This window comes from Nicotiana tabacum, chromosome 16, assembly GCF_000715075.1.
Source record: "Nicotiana tabacum cultivar K326 chromosome 16, ASM71507v2, whole genome shotgun sequence".
NCBI classification, from domain to species: domain Eukaryota; kingdom Viridiplantae; phylum Streptophyta; class Magnoliopsida; order Solanales; family Solanaceae; genus Nicotiana; species Nicotiana tabacum.
This window is the reverse complement of record NC_134095.1, coordinates 143283646-143304369: the sequence shown is the minus strand read 5'-3', so window position 1 is coordinate 143304369 and position 20724 is coordinate 143283646. Positions and strand designations below refer to the sequence as shown.

The 20724-nt window shown below is 39.4% G+C and overlaps 1 protein-coding gene and 1 long non-coding RNA gene across 2 annotated transcripts; both read left to right on the top strand.

Annotated features, from left to right (window-relative positions):
* Nucleotides 1-207: 207 nt before the first annotated feature.
* LOC107800586 (uncharacterized) lies at nucleotides 208-13049 on the top strand. The gene is made up of 2 exons (XR_001651442.2): nucleotides 208-348; nucleotides 12873-13049. It is a non-coding gene; the product is annotated as an uncharacterized LOC107800586 (long non-coding RNA).
* A 2827-nt stretch (nucleotides 13050-15876) lies between these two features.
* On the top strand, nucleotides 15877-17065 carry LOC107800529 (CASP-like protein PIMP1). The gene is made up of 3 exons (XM_016623723.2): nucleotides 15877-16113; nucleotides 16433-16568; nucleotides 16774-17065. Exons 1-3 carry the CDS (start codon nucleotides 15926-15928, stop codon nucleotides 16975-16977), a joined length of 528 nt encoding a protein of 175 aa, XP_016479209.1. The 5' UTR covers nucleotides 15877-15925; the 3' UTR covers nucleotides 16978-17065.
* The last annotated feature ends 3659 nt before the right edge of the window (nucleotides 17066-20724 follow it).

The window sequence follows — 20724 nt, the reverse complement described above, 5'->3', positions numbered from 1 at the left end:
TTAAAACAACAACATCCTCCTCTCTGATTTTCGAATCAAGCTAAAATGTCATGAAATAGTAGCTAAAGCTGCTGCCAGTTCCAGCTTAAATCCAGCCTCTCTAGCCTTTAAAAATCTGTCCAAAAACGCCTAAAAAGATCACCAAACACCACTTCTTCTTCGCAAATTTCAACAAACACTTCAGAGATTCGACAAAAGAGTTTCGCCGTCCTATTTCTGTCCAAGCTCAGTCGAGTTGAATCCGGTCGAGGTCATTGTCGATGCTTTCCATTTGAGATCCTGTTCATGGCCCTGTCCATTTTGAGTGTTAAGGTTGTCCATTGATCAAGGAACAGATTCATTTCAAAGGTCCATTTCTCGCCTTTTATTTCTTGTATTTAATGGGTCATAACTGATTTTGATTTACTTGTGTTTATGTGGTAATAGTAATTTGGATCTGTTTTCTTCGATTTTGGAATTGGTTCGCTGAGGTATCTTCATCGACATGTGATGCTTGCTTTCACTGGTCTTCCCTCATTTTACTTGGTCACTGATTGAAATACTAGTCTCATGTTGGTTGTGTTTTAAGTTTTTTTATGCTCAAACTGACAAAAGAAAGTACTAATCTATGTGAAGCTAATCATGAAAGTTCGAAAAACTGGTAATTACGAATCGGCATGTTCATTTTGATTACTGTTGGTTATATTAAATTTGGAGACATTATAATTACTCAGACTTTTGTGACTTGTGTCAGCACTCTTAAGCCATGAATTGGGTCCTAGTTGAAACTTAATCTATTGCCTAAAATACGCAATGATTTGGAAGTTATGACTATTTGTGTATGATCTTCATGATTGACAAGATTAATATAATTAACTTCCTCGTGAAAAAGTGCCTTTATTTAGTCTTTGGTGTCATTATTGTGAATTGCTATGATTGTTCATTTGTGAGATGGTCAGTTTTAGTTTCATTATGAATAGTGGCAACAAGTGGAATTCTTTTGAGCATTCGGACTTTATTTGTGTCAATATATGATCTTGGGGTGCTTGAGCATGGTTGTCAGTGAAATTGGTATTAAAAGAGTCATGCTAATTCTCTTTAATTAGATTTTATATTTCATTTACAATTGACTTCCACAACCCATGGCCCTTACTTAATTAATGTTAATCCTTTAGAAATCGAGGTGTGCCATTTAGTTGAATTTTTCATGGCCCTCGCACACTTGAAAGTGCGTAGTTGCTTTAGGTGCGTAATTTAAATTAATTTCCTTAAACTCGGGTGTGCATTTCATGTGACCCAACTCCAATCCTCAACAACGTTAAATAAAATATGTCATGAATCGCGGGTGCATTTCATGTGGCGTGGTTCAAGGCGTATTTTAAATAATATTGAATCTTCCTAAAAGCGTTTCAAAATAATTGAAAGCGGTTAATAAGTTAAAAATGCACAATAGGTTTAAAACATGTAGTAAGTGAGATAATAGGCCAATTATGATAGTTTAAGCGACCGTGCTAGAACCACGGAATCCGGAGGTGTCTAACACCTTCCCTCGGGTTAACAGAATATCTTATTCAGAATTTCTGGTTCGCAGACTTCAAAAGGAAAGTTGAAATTTCCTCGATTTGGGATCTAAAATAAACCGGTGACTTGGAACACCAATTAAAATATTTCAAGTGGCGACTCTTAAAAAAATAATAATCCCATTTCGATTGTCACTTAAATTGGAACAAACTTCCTTATACTCCCTTTCGGGGTATTAAAAAAGAAGGTGTGACATATATCAATGTTAGTGTGGATTCTTAGTTCGAATTAGTTGGCCTTGGATGCGAATAGAAGCGCACAGGTTAGCGATAATGTAAGTGTGTTCGTCCAGGAAGTTAATTAAGATTCAAGGGGAATTCGCATTTTGGTGAAGTATTTACTGGCTATGGGATTGACAATGTTGTATAGTCGATGGGAATTAGGAGTTAGTTTCTCAGCAAGGATGTTGAATGTTTAGGCTAATTGATTAAAAAATGAAAATGGGGGTACATGAGGTGACAAGGCTCTATCATACTTTAATCCATCTATCTCCTTAATTTGTTTCGTTGCGCCACTGTTTACTTTTTAATCTACCCTTCCATGTTATTTAACTTGACATAAGTTTGTCTTGAATGAATTATTTTGAAAGACTGTTGGGACGTGGGAGTGGGAATGACCAAGACCCATTAGTAAGTAATCGTTTCATGTTTTAGGATCAGGCTTGGTCAAATACATTAAATAAGAAGATAAAACAAAGTGAATGAGCATGAAATTGCTTTTTTATTTCTTTTACTTTTATTATCTTGTCTGCTAGGAGCATGCTTAGGCAGACCATATTTGGGCAGGCAAATCTTTAGGGTGTTTGTGTTTTAGTTTCGTCGAGGCGAGAGGTTGTCCCTTTAGTTGATTATATTATCCAAGGGATGCCCCGTAGTACTTTGTAAATATTCTGGAGGTCGTGACGAGTTTGTGAAGGAAGCATGGTGTAGTATTTTATTTTTATTATTATTTTTGTTTTAATTTTTCTTTTAGGCGGGGACAACCTCGAACCTTCTTGTGTTTTTCTTCTTTTATGTGTTTTTTCCTCAACTTGAATATTTTAAGAGCCAACTAGATCGGGTAGTGATTTTCACGGGACTCGGGGAATGCCTAACATCTTCTCCCCGAGCCAAATGAACCCCCTTACCCAAATCTCTGGTGCAAACTCTGTTTTGGAGTCCAAAGTATTTTTAAAAGGAAAAACAATTTCTAGAAAAATGGTGACCTGACACACCGAAATCAAATGTCAGGTGGCGATTTTGAAAAGTCCTTTTGAATATAATATTTTGTCACTTTTCTAATTAAAAACCCTTTTGAGCTTTACAAATTACTTTATCTACTTTAAATGGGTTAGTGAAGAGGAAAAAAGGGGGTGTGACACACCCGGCTCAAACCAACCAACTGGAGATCTACACCGTTTCCCAGACAAAGCCTCATAAGGAGCCATCTGAATACTCGACTAATAATTGTTGTTGTAAGCAAACTCTGCGAGCGGTAGAAACTGATCTCATGACCCTCCGAAATCAATAACACAAGCACGCAATATGTCCTCCAATATCTAAATAGGGATCTCGGACTGCCCGTCCGTCTGAGGGTGAAAAGTTGTGTTCAACTCAACCTGAGTACCCAACTCTCGCTGCACAGACCTCCAATATTGTAAAGTAAACTGAGTGTCCCTATCTGAAATGATGGAAACTGGGACACCATGCAAACGAACAATCTCTCGGATATAGATCTCTTTCAACCACTCTGAAGAATAGGTAGTACACATAGGAATGAAGTGCGCGGACTTGGTCAGCCGATCCATAATCACCCAAATAGCATCGAACCTTTTCAAAGTCCGTGGGAGCCCAACTTCAAAGTCCATGGTGATCCGCTCTCACTTCCACTCTGGAATATTCATCTGCTGAAGCAAGCCACTCGGTCTCTGATGCTCATATTTCACCTGCTGACAATTGAGACATCGAGCTACAAATCCCACAATATCCTTCTTCATTATCCTCTACTAATAATGTTGTCTCAGATCCTGATACATCTCCGCGGCACCCAGATGAATGGAATACCGGGAGCTATGGGCCTCCTCTAAAATCCTTTCCCGAATCCCATCTACATTGGGCACACATATCCGGCCATGCATACTCAACACCACGTCATTACCAATAGTCACATCTTTGGCATCATCGTGCTGAACTCTATCCTTAAGGACAAGCAAATGAGGATCATCACATGATCAAATAAGGAAGACCGAGAAATCACACAAGCCAATACCCGACTGTGCTACGAAATATCTAACCTCACGAACCGATTGTCCAAGCCCTGAACATCAACTGCAAAAGGTCTCTCCACAACTAGAATATATTCCAAACTCCCCATACTCACCGCCTTCATACTCAAGGCATCAGCCACCACATTGGCCTTCCCCGGATGGTACAAAATAGTAATATCATAGTCCTTTAGCAGCTCTAACCATCGTCGTTGCCTCAAATTGAGATCCTTCTGCTTGAACAACTGTTGGAGGCTACGATGATCAGTAAACACCTCACAAGACACATCATACAAATGATGCCTCCAAATCTTCAACGCGTGAACAATGGCAGCCAACTCCAAATTATGAATAGGGTAGTTCTTCTCATGGGGATTCAACTGGCGAGAAGCATACGCAAAAACTCTACCCTCCTGTATCAACACATACCCAATACTAACTCTCGAAGCATCACAATACACGGTATATGAACCTAAAGCTGATGGCAAAACTAACACTGAAGCTGTGGTCAAGGCAGTCTTGAGCTTCTGAAAGCTCTCCTCACACTCATCCGACCACATAAATGGAGCACCCTTTTGAGTCAACTTGGTCAAGGGTGATGTGATAGATGAAAATCCCTGAACAAATCGACTGTAATAACCCGCCAAACCAAGAAATCTGTGAATCGCTATGGCTGAGGATGGTCTGGGCCAACTCTGAACCACTTCTATCTTTATTGGATCAACCTGAATACCCTCGCTGGACACCACGTGCCCCAAGAAAGCCACTGAACTGAGCCAAAACTCACACTTGGAGAACTTTGCATAAAACTTCTCCTCCCTTAATCTCTGCAACACAACTCTCAAATGCTCCGCGTACTCCTCCTGACTACGCGAGTATACCAGAATATCATCAATGAAAACTTTGACAAACGAGTGGAGATAAGGCCGAAACATGGTGTTCATCAAATGCATGAACGCTGCTAGGCATTGGTCAGTCCAAAAGACATCACCAGGAACTCATAATGACCATATCGGGTCCTGAAAGTTGTCTTAAGAATGTTCGAGTCCCTGATCTTCAACTGGTGATAACCTGAACGGAGATCAATCTTGGGTAACACTCTCGCTCCCTGAAGCTGGTCAAACAAATCATAGATACGAGGCAAAGGATACTTGTTCTGGATTGTTACTTTGTTAAACTGCCTGTAATCAATGCACATCCTCATCGTGTTATCCTTATTCTTCACAAATAGAACAGGCGCACCCCAAGGCGACACACTAAGCCGAATAAACCCCTTATCAAGGAGTTCTTGAAGCTACTTCTTCAACTCATTCAACTCCGCTGGTGCCATACGATACGATGGAATAGAAATGGGTTGAGTGCCTGGCACCAGATCAATACCAAAATAAATATCCATGTCCAGTGGCATGCCCGGCTGGTCTGCAGGAAACACATCGGGAAAATCCCTCACAACAGGGACAGAATCAATACTAGGAGTCTCTACACCGACATCCCTCACAAAGGCTAAGTATGAAAGACAACCCTTCCCAATCATAAGCTGGGCCTTCAAAAATGAAATTACCCTACTGGGAACATAATCAGTCGAACCTCGCCACTCAATCCGTGGCACACCAGGCATAGCCAATGTCACTGTCTTTGCATGACAGTCCAAAATAGCATGACACGGAGATAACCAATCCATTTCCAATATCACATCAAAGTCCACCATACAAAGCAATAACATGTCTACTCGGGTCTCTAAACCCCCAATAGTCACCACACACAACCAGTACACACGGTCCACAACAATAGTATCGCCCACTGGAGTAGATACACGAACAGACGAAACAAGAGACTCACGGGCCATATCCAAATAACGAGAAAAATATGATGACACATATGAAAAAGTGGAACCAGGATCAAATAACACAGAGGCATCTCTGCGGCAAACTGAAACAATACCTGTGATCACAACATCTAAAGCAATAGCATCGGGTCTAGCTGGGAGTGCATAGAAATGGGCCTGACCGCCACCTGATCGACCTCCCCCTCTAGGGTGACCCCTAGTTGGCTGGGTGGGTGGTGGTGAAGTGACTGGCGATGAAGCCGATGGCTGACTCCTCTGCTAAGATGAACCCCTAAGACGACGAGGACATTGCCTCCACATATGACCTAACTATCCACACTCATAGCAACTCCCTAGTGCTGGAGACGGAGAGTGAAGGGAACCCCTAGCACTGGAATGACTAGAAGATGCATCTGGCATAGAAGGGCCCTAAACTGACGGAGCACGGGATAAACTCTAGGCTGGAAGGACACTAAGTGATGACTAGCCCTGATGAGAACTGTGAGAACCATGACCCGATTACGCCCCACGATAAGTTGGGCGAGCTGACGCAGCATGCCTGAATGGACGACCTCTGCCATGTTGAAACTGACCTCTCGAAGGAGCACCACCTTAACTACCAGATTCCCGAGACCTCTTGGCCTCCCTTTCATCTCGCTCCTAGCGACGAACTGACTCAATCTCGCAAGCAATGTCAACAACCTCCTCAAAGGTAGCACCAGACACCCTCTCCCTGGTCATGAGAATCCGAAGCCGATATATGAGGCCATCAATGAACCTCCTAATCCTCTCTCTCTCCGTAGGAACCAACCAAACAGCATGACGAGCTAACTTCGAGAACCTCATCTCATACTGTGTCACAGTCATATCTCCCTGACGCAACCACTCGAACTGCCTGCGCAGCTCCTCTCTACGAGGCTGTGGCACATATTTCTCCAAAAAGATAACGGAGAACTGCTTCCAAGTAAGGATTGCTGCACCAACAGGCATACACCTCTCATAAGCCTCTCACCAAGTGAAGGCAGCTCCGAAAAACTGAAAAGTAGTAAATGCAACCCTGCTGGTCTCCAGAATACCACTGTACGAAGAATCCTATGACACTTGTCTAAGAAACCCTGGGCATCCTCGCCCTCTGCACCACTAAAAGTCGGAGACTGAAGTCTACCAAACCTTTCCAACCTGCGATGCTCATCCTCTGGCATAGAAAGAGCTACATAGTCCTGAGCAGCTGCAACCGGCTGGGCTGGATGTGCCCCCCGTGTCTGAAGTCCCTGGACGACCTGCACAGGTGTGAGAGCAGCGGGAGTCTGAGTGCCTCCCCCGGCCTAAGAAGTAGTTGCGGCTGTAGTAACTAAGACCGCCTGAGCTAGGCCATTGCATATTGATAGAATTTGAGCTAGGGCCTCTTGAAGACCCGGAATCACAATGGGCACAGCTGGTGCTACTGGAGCGTCCACAACTGGGACCTGATCCTGAACTGGGACGGCTGGTGGATCTGCAGGTGTTGCCCTAGATGCTGTGCGGGCTACACCCCTGCCCGTACCACGGCTTCGACCGTGTCCTCGGCCTCTAGAGGCCACAGCTAGTGGTACTGGTGGTCGTCCATCCTAACCAGTCGCTCGTGTTCTCACCATCTGTGAGAGAACAGAATAACAGAAGTTTAGTACTCGGATCAACATATTCGCACGACAAGAATTTCAACAAATTCGCACGACAAGAGTAATGTTTGAGTACGCCAACTCAGTAAGTAATAAAAGTAAAGGCAGCTGAGCGATAACAAAACACGTAAAAACACAACAAAATGCTATAACGAGGCAGTGTAAAACTAGAACAATACAATAAAACAGTAAAAGCTCATAAAAACTTCTTAGTTCAGTAAAACCTTTTTAAAACATCTTTTAACAGTTCAAATGAGTGAATGAAAACATGGATAAAAGATAGAAACACAAATCAGCCCCTCGGGCAAAATACCATTAGAACCAGCCCCTCGAGCTATCTCACAATCACTCATATCAGCCCCTCGGGCTATATCACATCACAAACTAGGTACCAGCGCTCACTGGAGGTGTACAGACTCCGAGAGGGGACCCTTACGGCTCAAGAGTAATAACAAGCCATCTCGTGGCATAATCAACAAGCTCTCGGCCTCATATCAAGCCATCTCGTAGCATAATCAAATCAGGCCCTCGGCCTCATAATCATGAATCAGTATAATACTGTTGTGGCATATAACCCGATCCCATAGTATCCCTCACAACATAGGCCTTCGACCTTACTTGGTCAGAATCTCACAAGCCACTCAGGCAATGATGCTCAACCCAAAATATCATTTAAAATATCAAAAACGAGTAAAGACGGCTGAGTTGTGAAAACAGTAGAATATAGCATGACTGAGTACAAATATGAAGTCAAAGCAGTGAGGAATGGTAGTAAAAAGCCCCTAAGGGTTCAAATAGTTGGCACGAGGCCCAAATATGGCATTCGGCCCAAAACATGATGATAGCAAACAATTTTCAATCAAATATGTGGTAAAATAGTCATACGGGATGGAGTCACAATCCCCAACGGTGCACGACCCCACGCTCGCCTTCTAGCATGTGCGTCAACTCAAAATAGCATATCGATATGAAATCCGGGGTTTCGTACCCTCAGGACAGCATTTACAATCATTACTTACCTCTATCCGGTCCAAACTCTAGCAGTGATGCCTTTGCCTCTCAAATCAGCCTTAACTCGCGTCGAATCTATCCAAAATCAAAATCATGACGTCAAAATATATCAAAGGAACGAAGCCCATGCGATAATAATAAAATTACAACACAAATCCCAAAATTAACCAAACCCAACCCCTGGGCCCACATCTCGAAATCCAATAAAATTACATCAATAAGCTCCTTATCCTCCCACGAGTGCATCTATTTCAAAAGTACTAAAATCTGACCACAAATGACCCCTCAAATCCTTAATCAAAGGTCTCCAATCTCAAGCCCTAATTTCTTCAATATTAACCCACAAATTCCATAAATTTCAAGCCTAATCAATGAAATATCACCATAGGAATGAGTTTTATGTTCAAAAATCTTACCTCAATGAAGTTCCATTTGATTCCCTCTTCAAAATCCACCAAAAATCTCCAAAATCAATTTAGAAATGGTGAAGAAAGGCTGAAAATCGCGAAGGAGGGTTTATATACTTTCTGGCCTAGGAATACCCCACCTGCGATCCCAAACACGCACCTACGTGATCGCATCTGCGGCCAAAGCATCGCAACTGTGGTTTTCACTTATCCTCCCTTTTTCGCATCTGCGACCGAACGCCCGCACCTGCGCTATCGCAGGTGCGCTCCAATAGCTGCTTTTGTGGTTCCAGCTGAGCTCCCTCTTGGCCGCTTCTGCGGCTTATCTTCCGCTTCTGCGGGCATCGCACCTGCAGCCTCCTAATCGCAGGTGCGGTTATGACAGCAACAATAAACTTCAGCTGCCAAACTCAACTCCAAAATCTCTCGTCAACCACCCGAAATCCCCCCGAGGCCCCCGAGACCTCAACCAAAAGCACGAACAAGTCATATACCACTATCCAAACTTATACCAATCTTCAAAACACCTCAAACAATATCGAATCAACCCAAAACATCGGATTCAAGCCTAAGATTCCAAACATCTTCTGAATTCCTCTTTTGATCAAAACGTCTATCAAACTATCTCCGAATGACCTGAAATTTTGCACACACATGACACAATGGACCTACAACAACTTTTGAAATTCCATTCCGACCCTTATATCAAAATCTCACCTATCAACCAAAAAACGCCAAAATTTCAATTTCGCCAATTCAAGCCTAAATCTACTCCGGACCTCCAAAACACATTCCGATCACACTCCTAAGTCCCAAATCACCACTCGAAGCTATCCGAACCATCAGAATTCACAACCGAGCCCTTTTTTACATAAGTCAACATCCGATTGACCTTTCCAACTTGAGCTTACTCAAAAAAGGCTAAGTGTCTCAAACCTTACCAGAACCTCTCCGAGCTCGAGCCAACCAACCTGATAATACATAATACAGCTGAAAAAGATAATAAAAAGTAGAAATGGGGGAAACGGAGCGGTAACTCATGAAACAACCGGCCAAGTCGTTACACACCACCTCTTTGCCTTTACTACTTTCATCAACTTCATTAAACTTCCTGTGTAACTTAGGATGAATTACCCAACAATCCAATTCATTATGCCTTTGCTTCTTACAAGTCTTACAATACTTTGGCATGTAATCATATTTAATCTTGATCCACTTAAATTCCTCAGGCCTAGATTCATCTTCCTCTTCTACTATTTTAATTTGTTGAGGAAACATAGCTAACAAATTAACCTCAACCTTAACCTTTGCACAAGTAGGACTAGTACCATTTTGAGTTGCAAGATTAACATGTAAGGGATTGCACTTGCCAGTGAGAATATAAATTCCTTACCAAAGAAGTTGGGTGGCAACTTGGGAAAGTTAATCTAAGCTAATGCAATAGGAGTTTCCTCCTTAGGCTTCTACCATGGATTTCACTTCGTGCACCTTATTTTCCACATCTCTCCTTGAGTTTTCAAGTAGAATGCAGGCTTTGATAGAAGATGAACATAATCCTTCGTTAATAACAGCCTTATCAACACATGATTATCTTCGATTAAGCCTATTGAATAGGCTCTCTTAAGTTCACATTGAATGGGAATTACTTTACGTAGTTCATTAATCACAGGCTTCCCATAAGAAAATTTTCCAAGAACTGCAGTTGTAGACCTTGTTAAACGATTGATTGTTTAACTTCTTGCTTCTTCCACTAGATTATAGGTTCACCATGTAGAAACTTAACAGGTTTGATTAGTATTTTAGCTAGGGCTTGCATGGGCGCATTTAAAATGCTTTGGGTAGTAGTAATTGTGCGTAGTTTTGGAGTAGATTAGGGTAGGTAGATGTTGTTTGGGGATGTGGGGATGGTAGGGACGACTGGCTAGTGGCCGGAGAAGCCATTAATGGTCTGCAAGAGCTTTGTGCTTGAGTCCTCGCAAATCACCTGTCGCCAGAGCTCTCTCCTCATGCAATTTTAGGGGTTTTTGGTTTAAATTAGTGATTTGAATTGGAGAAATTGAGGATTTTTGTAAAAACTTTCTAAAATATAAGATGATGATTTGAAGGCCAATTTGATTGCAGAATTGGATAATTTTTGTATGGTTAGACTCGTATCGGAATGAGTGTTCGGATTTTGTTAGTTTTGTCGGGTTCCGAGGTGCAAGCCTGAGGTTGACTTTTTAGGTTGACTTTTTTGTTTTCATTAAAAATTGAAACTTTATTATTTGAAATTATTTTCTATGGATTTTATTTGTGATATTAAATTATTTTGGCTATATTCAAGCTGTGTGGAGGTTATTTTACACGAGAAGGTCATTTTAGAGTATTGACTTAGCTTCTTTGAGGTAAGTATCTTGCCTAACTTTGTGTGTATGGGGGGGAGGGGGGAACTACCCCTTAGGATTTGGGTTGATTGTATTATTTAAATTATGTGAACGACGTGTACGCGAGGTGGCGAGCTCGGGCTTATATGTGGAAATTGACCGGTTTAGATTCTTAGGCTTCTTTCATGTATTTATTTGAAATTGTTCACACATGTTATATCTTTTATTTGTCAAATTTACTCTTATATGTTTTATTTGAAGTTGTTACCTCTTTTATTGTAATGTAACCTCCTTTATTATTGAGTTATTCTTAATTGAAATTGTTAATACATGATATCCTTTTATTGTCGGATTATTCTCATGCATTTAGACATAGTTGCTAGTTCATGCCATTTATTTCATTGTTCGTTTATGTTATATACTAAAATTCGAAGTTTGCCATTTCATGGAAATATTTTCATTATTGAGTTTATTCTTAAGCAATTAATTGAAGTTGAAGTCATTGAAAGTCGTTAACCTATTTTAGTTGGAGTTGTTATTTAATGGGGTATTATTCCTTGTTGAGTTACTTTCCCCGCTCATTTTGTTGCTATTGAGATTTTGTACACATCGTGTTTGAGACGTGGGCTATGTGTTATGGTAATATTGGTATTGTTGTTGTTAAGAGGTTGTGGCCTATGGGACTTGTGATACGAGTTGATATGTCGTGTTGTTGTGATGTTAGCATATGTGAATTGTTGTGTGGTTTGGTTGTTGTTATGCGGAGTATAAGGGTAGCATTTCACCGTTGTTGTTATGCGGAGTATAAGGGTGGCATCTCACTATTGATAATTATGAGGAGTGATACGGGTGGCTAATGATATTGTTAGGGTGGAGTGATACAAATGTCTAATAGAGTGATATGGGTAGCTACTGATAGTGTCAGGGCAGAGTGATATGGCGATCAAAGTGATATAGATGGCTATTATGTTAAATGTCACGGCGGAGCTATAAGGGTCTCTATTATGATGTTATACATACGGAAAGATAAGGGTGGCTCTGTCAGGGATGATATGTGATGGTAGGGGCATTATGTTGATGATATTCTTGTGATGGTTTGATTTTCCTTGTGTATATCGTGCACCTTACGTGACTTGTTGTGTTGCTTTCAATGAGCTACTCGATGTCGTTGATATTACTTGTTGACTTAGACTGTAGTAGTATAACAGCACAAGCATAGATCGTAGCATGCCACTTATACCAGTTCATGAGTATGAGACTTGATATTCATTACTCATGCCCATATATTCTTGTATTATTTGCTTCTATTTGGTGTTGAGCATATGACCACGGCGAGCGAATTGTGATTGTGAGCCCGTGATCACGCCGGGCGGATTGAGATATTGACACTTGAGTTGTCCGTGCGATTGTGATTAATAATGTGGGCACAAGGTGCCATGAGCATATGATTTGTGGTTTGAGACTCGTAACTTGTGTTTATGAGATGAGGTATCTTGAAGCAATTCTATTGTGAAACTTATGTTAGAATGGTTTGAGTATTCGGTTTTCATTGTTTTTCCTTAATTGGTTTCACTAGTACTTAACGGTGTTCAGTTTACTTTAGGATTATATCACATGTTTATTCCTTGTTGTCATTTATTGTTATTGTTTCCATTATTAGCTTTATACTTATTTATTTCATAGGTTATTATAACTAGTAGGTGTCTTGACTTGTACGTCGTCATTACTCCATTGAGGTTAGTCTTGATACTTAGTGGGTACCGACCATGATGTACTCATACTAGACTTCTACACATTTTTGTGTAGATTCGGGTATTGGAGATATCAGACTCGCAGAGTTAGCTTCTTGATCGCGGGGATTCAAGGTTGAGTTGTTTGGTCGTCGTAGTCCCTTGGAGTCCTTTCCTGTTTTATTGTACTTTCAATTTGTTATCCGAACGGTATTGTATTTCAATTTTTGAAATATTTCTATGTATTCAGCTAGAGTTCGTGACTCTGTATTACCTAGTCTTGGGAGATTTTTGTGATTATTGCCGCGTAGGCTTGTTTCGCCTTTATTTCGGTATTTATAGTAAACTCTATTTTAAAATATTATTGTTAAACTGGTTTAATTGTTGTAAGTGTCCGACTTACCTTGTCTTAGAGATTAGGTGCCATTACGAGAACGTAAGGCTGGATTTTGGGTGGTGAAATCGCTAGGCTAATTAAGCCGTTGTACGTTTATATATATATATATGTACATTTTCCATCAGAGTAATGCAGTCTTATTATATATGTACATTTTTTTTCTCTTTATATACGCACGCATAATCTGAACGGTAGTAATAAATTCAATTAAACCAAGCTACACACTCGCACACGCTTTCCAGAATCATATTTTTTCTTTTCCCGATTTTCATATTTTTCTTTTGTCCAAGTTGAAAAAACCAAGACTAAGAACAAGACACATAAGAAATTGGACTAGGAATCTCGGAATTGGAAAAAATAAAGAAATAAAATAGTGATGACGAAATTGCTTATGAGATGTGAAGAATTGAACTTAAGATGGAGTCTGAGCTTATGTAATTATGCAGTTGCAACTTGCAATATAAATATGTACGAACGGTTTAGGGGCATATCAGCGATTACATTATGTTCATTGTTGGAAGCGATTACATTATGTTCACTAGTATTAGTACCCGCGTGATGTACGGACAAATTATTTCAAATTGCGATGTAGATTATTTGAATCATGTACAAATAACCTTAAAATATAAACTTTTCAGATACAAATTATATAACATGAGAATTTAATTATGAAGCAGAATATGAAATTATTGTTTAAATCTCGTAGTAGACAACCAATCTTTTTAATATATATTTGTAGCAACCTAACCCCTTGATTTTAGTACTTGTATTTTGTTCCGCTGTCGATTTTAAAGAATACTAAACATGTCATATTGTGATTTGTCTTGTCTGAGCATATTAGATCATATTATTTTAACAAAATTCACACTATCACTTTATTTTTATCAAGTGCGAGGCTCACCAAGAACTATCAACCTGTGCGCTCTAATTAACAAAATCTTCGCCCACGTCAAATGTTGTCTCTGTAAAAAAAAAAATTAGCGGGGAATGAGTTGCTAGCTCAGTGAGTAATAACACTTAACCACAACCGTTTTTATTTGGGGACAAGTCAGAAAACACGCTAGTATATAAACAGAAATTATCATAAAAATGCCCCTTTCAGAAATAATAAATAATTTTCAGTCTCATCATGTTTTTATTGTAGTATAATACGATTGACAATTCAGTAATAAGCTCGGTAACCACTGTATAATATCAATATTCACATTTGGGAGGTTTCAATGAACGGATCATGTAATCGGTATAACTGTGGACTTCTTCGCAAGAAGTCAAATATAATGGTAGTCCCTACTCGAGGGAAATCGGTAACGGTATACTAGTTCTACCTTCCCACTAGCGAGGGCTATAACGGTAATCTGTAATTACAAGGTGCACCAGGTCTAACGAACCCGCTGTTAGCTACGGGATCCTTCAATGTCTACTCCCATTTATACATGTCTCTGTAATCCGTATATATACTCGTAGAAAATATTCTAAAACAATACATGGCATTTCGGTTCTTATTAAAACATATAATTTCATTTCGATAACAGTAAAACAGATCTAGTGACAACGGAAATATTTAAAACTACGGTAACCATCTCAAATAACTATTTCGGTATCATATCGAGTAAAAGACTTGTCCCACATGCAACTCAGAATAATCGGTAACATATTCATCTTAAAAATCATGTAAATCATGCAAGTTATGAAAACACAAATTGTGGTAAGATTACTACTCACAATACTTGTGCCGAAAAACAGGTCTTTCATTGGCCTTGTCTACTACTGCCAATTTTCTTTGTTAGGAGACGATTGCCTATCTAGTGGCAACATTTGATGTCCTTGAACCTATAGTCAAATTCTATTATCGGGTGATTGATCTGAGTAATACAAGAAAAGAATAATGATGACAGATTCAATTATTTAACCCTAATCGCCACACACGTACAGAGGAATAAGAAAAAAAGACAAGACACATCCTATCACGCCCTCGTAGAATCACGATTATGGGAATGGCCGGCTACATAACCATAATTGAGATTCTACTATCGACGTGTTGCAACTTGCAATATAAATATGTACGAACGGTTTAGGGGCATATCAGCGATTACATTATGTTCATTGTTGGAAGCGATTACATTATGTTCACTAGTATTAGTACCCGCGTGATGTACGGACAAATTATTTCAAATTGCGATGTAGATTATTTGAATCATGTACAAATAACCTTAAAATATATTACTGGTGTAGAAAAAAACAGGCTTTTCCCTAATGTTTCTTATGTGAACAAACGACGGCTAGGGTTAGATTCTCAGCATGCAGCTTAAAGAGGGGCATAGGCTGTAAAGTAGTGATTTTTGCAAATCCACTTCCGTTGAGGAAAAACGCTTAAGTCTCCTATCTAATATTTATGGGCTAAATACTACATCCATGATAAGAAAGTGTTGAATACCCCTAGTCTCTACACTTTGGAAGGTTCATATAACTTTTGCTCCAATTGGCCGGCAAAGAAAATAAAATAACATAGTATTTGAAAGCTATCTATTTTGTATTATCCAAGAATCCAACAACAAAAGGACTAAGAAAGCAAAAATAACAAAAAAGACGGTACGTACATTCAAATAACAATATGTTACTCTATTGGGAAAAAGTAACATATAAAACACTCAATATTGGGATTCTTTTTAGAGAGTATATAAGGACCATCAGAAAAGAAAAGGCTAAGACAGAAAGGCTTTGAGTTTAGGAAAATGTCTAATTATCCCCAGTATAACTTTGATGAAAAGCCTTCCTCTTCATCAAAAATACCATTGATTACATTAGGTGCTAGGGTGGTAAGTCTAGCTACTCTTCTGGTATCATGGGGTGTGTTGCAGACTAGTGAAGTGACTTTTGACAATGGAGCCAGACTTACCTACGATTATTATCGCTCATACAGGTAAATTCCCCCTCTCCTCTCTTTATGACAACTTTAAAGTAAAATTTTCATCAATTTTCGAACAATTTAAATATAATACGCGATGGAGTATTTTAATTAGTAGAGTGTCTTTATCCACTTAAATTCAATCATTTGTCTCTCCGAGTAAAACATAAAAATTCCCTCTCTCCCATTATGGTATTAAAGTTGGGATATTTGGAACTATTTGAGGACGTATCATTAATTCGTATAGTATTATATCTTTTATAGTATAGCAATTAGACAAGTACTTACTAGTATATTATTCTTCCTCTTTTTCATTTTTCTTTTTCTTTTGCAGTTATACGCTTTTTGCTGTGATAGCAGGAGCTATCTACAATGTATTGCACATTCCTTTTGCAGTATATTTCCTCATAAGAAAGAAGCCATTGATAAACCACAAGGTTTTTCGCCAGATTGAACTCTATGGTGACAAGGTTAACAACAATTTCCACTAATTTCGTTCATCTCTATGTAGCTATCAAGAAATAAGAAAATGAAAAGTGGGTCTTATTCATGTTCTCCTAAAAGACTTAATTTATATATACTGATAGCATAAGGAATTTTTAGACCATTAGCGTATTTATATATATACTACAAGTATCGTATTGATTTTAAATTAATTTCTTGAAATTCATGCAGATTATCTTCGGCATAGTAGCAACAGGAGCTGGTACAGCATTAGGTGCAACAATGGATCTACAAAAAACTGTTTACGACGACGATAACTCAAAATATCATGACTTTTTGAACTTGATGTACGTCCCATCTGCATTTGTTTGGGCTGGATTTGTGACTTGTGGAATATCTTCTATATTATCATGTTTGAGTTTCCATAAAGAGTGAATGAACAAGAATATTATGGAAACAAAATGCTTCCCCTATTTGTAGTGACAATTATAGTTTTAAATAATATAGTGTATCCCTTTTTACATGTTTGTTGGTATGCAGGTATCCATTTCATTTATGTTATTATTAGCAATTTCTTTTAATTAGTTATTGATATAGTTTTTATGCAATACGACATCCCAAATAACGAAGAGAGGTGTATATTCTATAGCCCAAGGAATCTAAATCAGGGAAAATATAAATATATATACTCCATTTGTCCCAATGTTTATCGCGGAACTCGAATTTTGAGAGTTACATATTCTAAGTTGATCGCGAATTTGGATAAAGAATCTTTAAGTTTTGAAGTAAAATTATACATTTGAAAACTGCTTATAAAGTACTATAAGTCACTTTAGTTAACAATTCAAAATATATAAAATGCATGTAAAAAAATTACGTAAAATTTTTTTGAACTCGCCACATAAATTGGAATGAAAAGAGTAGCTTTTAAGGTACAGTCAAGACTCAAGTGTTTGTACACTTAGGTACGTAGATATCAACAGTGGCGTACGCAGAATTTTTTATAAGCGGTGTCACTATTTTAAGAAGAGAGCAAATAAATAAATTATTGTAGCAATATCATATTATTGAATGGTATTATGTGACTTGTTGGCATGTTTGGTTGAGGTTCCGAGGGCCTCCTGATAAATTTGGGTGGTTGACAGAAAGATTGGCATTGAGTTGATGCTGCTGAATTTGCTGCTTCTGTCATCTCCGCACCTGCGGATTGGGGACCGCAGGTGCAAGGTCGTAGATGCGATATGGAGATCGCAAGTGCGTAATTTGGCCGTCAGGGGAAGAACAGCAGATGCAGTGTGTTGGACGCATCTGCGGCACCGCAGGTGCGATTCCTGGGGCGCAGATGCGGTCCTGGGCGTTTAAGTGGAAACCGCAGGTGCGGTTGGTTGGGCTGCAGAAGCGGTTGTGCAGGTGCGAGACTAGGACCGCAGGTGCGGAAATTCTGGGGCAGAAAGTATATAAGTTCTCCTTCACGAATTTCAGTCCATTCTTCACCATTTTTGGACGAGTTTGGAGCTTAGAGCTGTGATTTCAAGAGGGAATCAAGGAGTATCAGTGAGGTAAGCTACTTGGGCTTTATTAACTATGTTTTTGATGATTTTTTCACTGTTTAATCATGGAATTTAGTGGGAATTTGGAGAGAAGTGAAGGGTTAGGGCTTAAGTTTTGGAGAGCTTTGATTGGAGATTTGAGGGATCATTTGACGTCCGATTTTGATTATTTTGGTATGCATAGACTCGGGAGTGAAAGGAGTTTCTAGCTTTGTGATTTTTGTTGGATTCCGAGACGTGGGCCTGGAGGCCGGGTTATAGTCGAATTCGGGATTTTTGGTCTAATTTGATTATTTTCGTGTGGAATTTGATGATAGGCTATAATTACGTATTTTAGTCGATTATTACACTCTAATTTACTGCACTTTAGTTGAGTTCGCGCTTTAATCGCTAGTGTTTTGCACTAATTGTGTGTTTTATGCCTTGTAGGTGTGATTCCGAGCTATATATATGTTATGTAATGAATTTAAGTGGTTTGGAGCTTTGAAGTCTGAATAATAGCTCAAGGAATTAAGCCGGGATCGCGTTCGGGGATCAACGGATGATAAAACAACGAAACAAAAACTCGAAGAGGCATATTGCGCACTGTCTAGTAAAATAGACATAACCTTTTACTCAAAACTCCATTTGAGATCCACAATATATTGTTGGAAATCTAACTCAAAGGGCTACAACTTTCATGTTTTATGTTTTTCCAAATTCCAAATGGAACATGGTCAAAAACCGCGACCGCGGCAGAACCGCGGCAGAGGGCAGTCGCGGACAACTGAAGAATCTGAGAGGGTGTTTGGCCGCGGTTCCGGCGCGACCGCGGTGGAACCACGACAGGACACGGGATTTTAAGGGACCAAAGTGCAAAACACGGGATTTTAAGCCCTAAACCCTATATTAAACCAAGGAAGCCGGCCAAGAATTGGAGGACATATTTTTTACATAAATAGGACATATTTTTGACATAGATTTGACCTAAGGAGGCAGAGACACAATAGGAGCAAGGCTTGAGAATTCTTCCACGAGTTTTTTTCCTTCCTCTTCCTATTTTTCATTATTAGTTATGACTTTTAGTATTGTAGTTTTACATACTATTATGAATAGCTAATTTGTTATCTAGAGTTTTGATAGAACCTTTTGTAGGATAAATTCTTGTTATGTTTTTATATAATTGAGCCATAGTATAATCTCTATTTGTTCAACTACGTTCTTATTGTAGTTAATTGAAGAGCTCTCAATTAGCTGTGCCTATTTAGTGTGCATAACTCGGGAGAGAGTGCATATTTAGGTAATTGTTGAACAACACCACTCCTAGAGTATATGAGGGATCAATAACCGAGGGTTTAAAGGCGGGATTAGGGATAACGAAGCCTTGGGTGCGATCTGAAGTGAGCTGTATCAAAAGCCAGCTAGCGTAGCTCGGGAGAGTGCGTCTAGTAAATTGTCGTGATTACTCGGGAGAGATTTACGGTAATAAGAGTGCTCATGATCGGTAGAGAATACTTAGGCAAAATTATAGAAGACATAGCGGGAAGGATTCCGACAATTGGGGAAATCATAACTCTAGACCTCCTTAATCTTGTCTCTAACTCTTAGTATTTTTAGTTGTTAATTTATTATTTTAATTTGTTAATCAATTAGTTAAACACAAGAATCTAAATATCTATAAGTTAGGAACTGTTCAAGCTTGTTTTCTTGGTGATAGTGAACAGCTGTAGCTAAGCCTTAGTTCTCTGTGGGATTCGACTCCGGACTTGTAAACCGGATTATATTTGCAATGACCGCATTGTCCTTTTTATAAGGCATAGTTGGGCGTGATCAGAATTCATTCCTTTAGAGTATATTGATGATAATATACTGATTTTGTTTGGATTCAAAGCATTTGGAGGGCGAATCGAGAGGCAAGGGCATTGTGGATTAGAGTTTATCCGGTTTGAGGTAAGTAATGATTGTAAATCTTGTCCTGAGAGTATGAAGCCCCGAATTTCACATCGTTTCACTATTTTGAGGTAATGCACATGCTAGATGGCGAGCGTGAGGGCGCACACCATTGGTGATTGTGATTTGGTTCGTCCCGTAGCGACTATTAAGTTGCGTATTTGATTGAAAACTATTTGATACTTATGTGCTTTGGAAAGTGTTACTATATTTTGGGTTGAATGCCATATTTGGGCCTCGTGCCAAGCTGTTGGACCTTAGGGGCTTTTTACTTCTGTTTCATCACTGTTTTGGTTTAAGATTTGTACTCAGTCATGCTATATTTTACCGATTTCATAACTCCGTCTTATTTATTCCGTTTTGATGCATAAAATGATATTTTTGGGCTGACACCCTATTTTTATTGATAGCTCGAGTGGTTTGAGAGGTTTCTGATTGAGTGAGGCCGAAGGCCTATATTGTGAGGATATCATGGGATCGGGCTGCGCGCTGCAGCATGTTGTACTTGATTTGTGATATATGAGAGGTCGAGGGCCTGATTTATGATGCCACAAGATGGCTTGTGAGGTTGTGTCCGAGGGGCTGATTCTGAGTGTTGTTATGCCCGAATGACGATTTATGATACATGCTTTGCCCGAGGAGCTGATTATGATTTTCATCACTTCTACTCTAAAACTTCATTGAACCTCTGCTGAAACTGTTG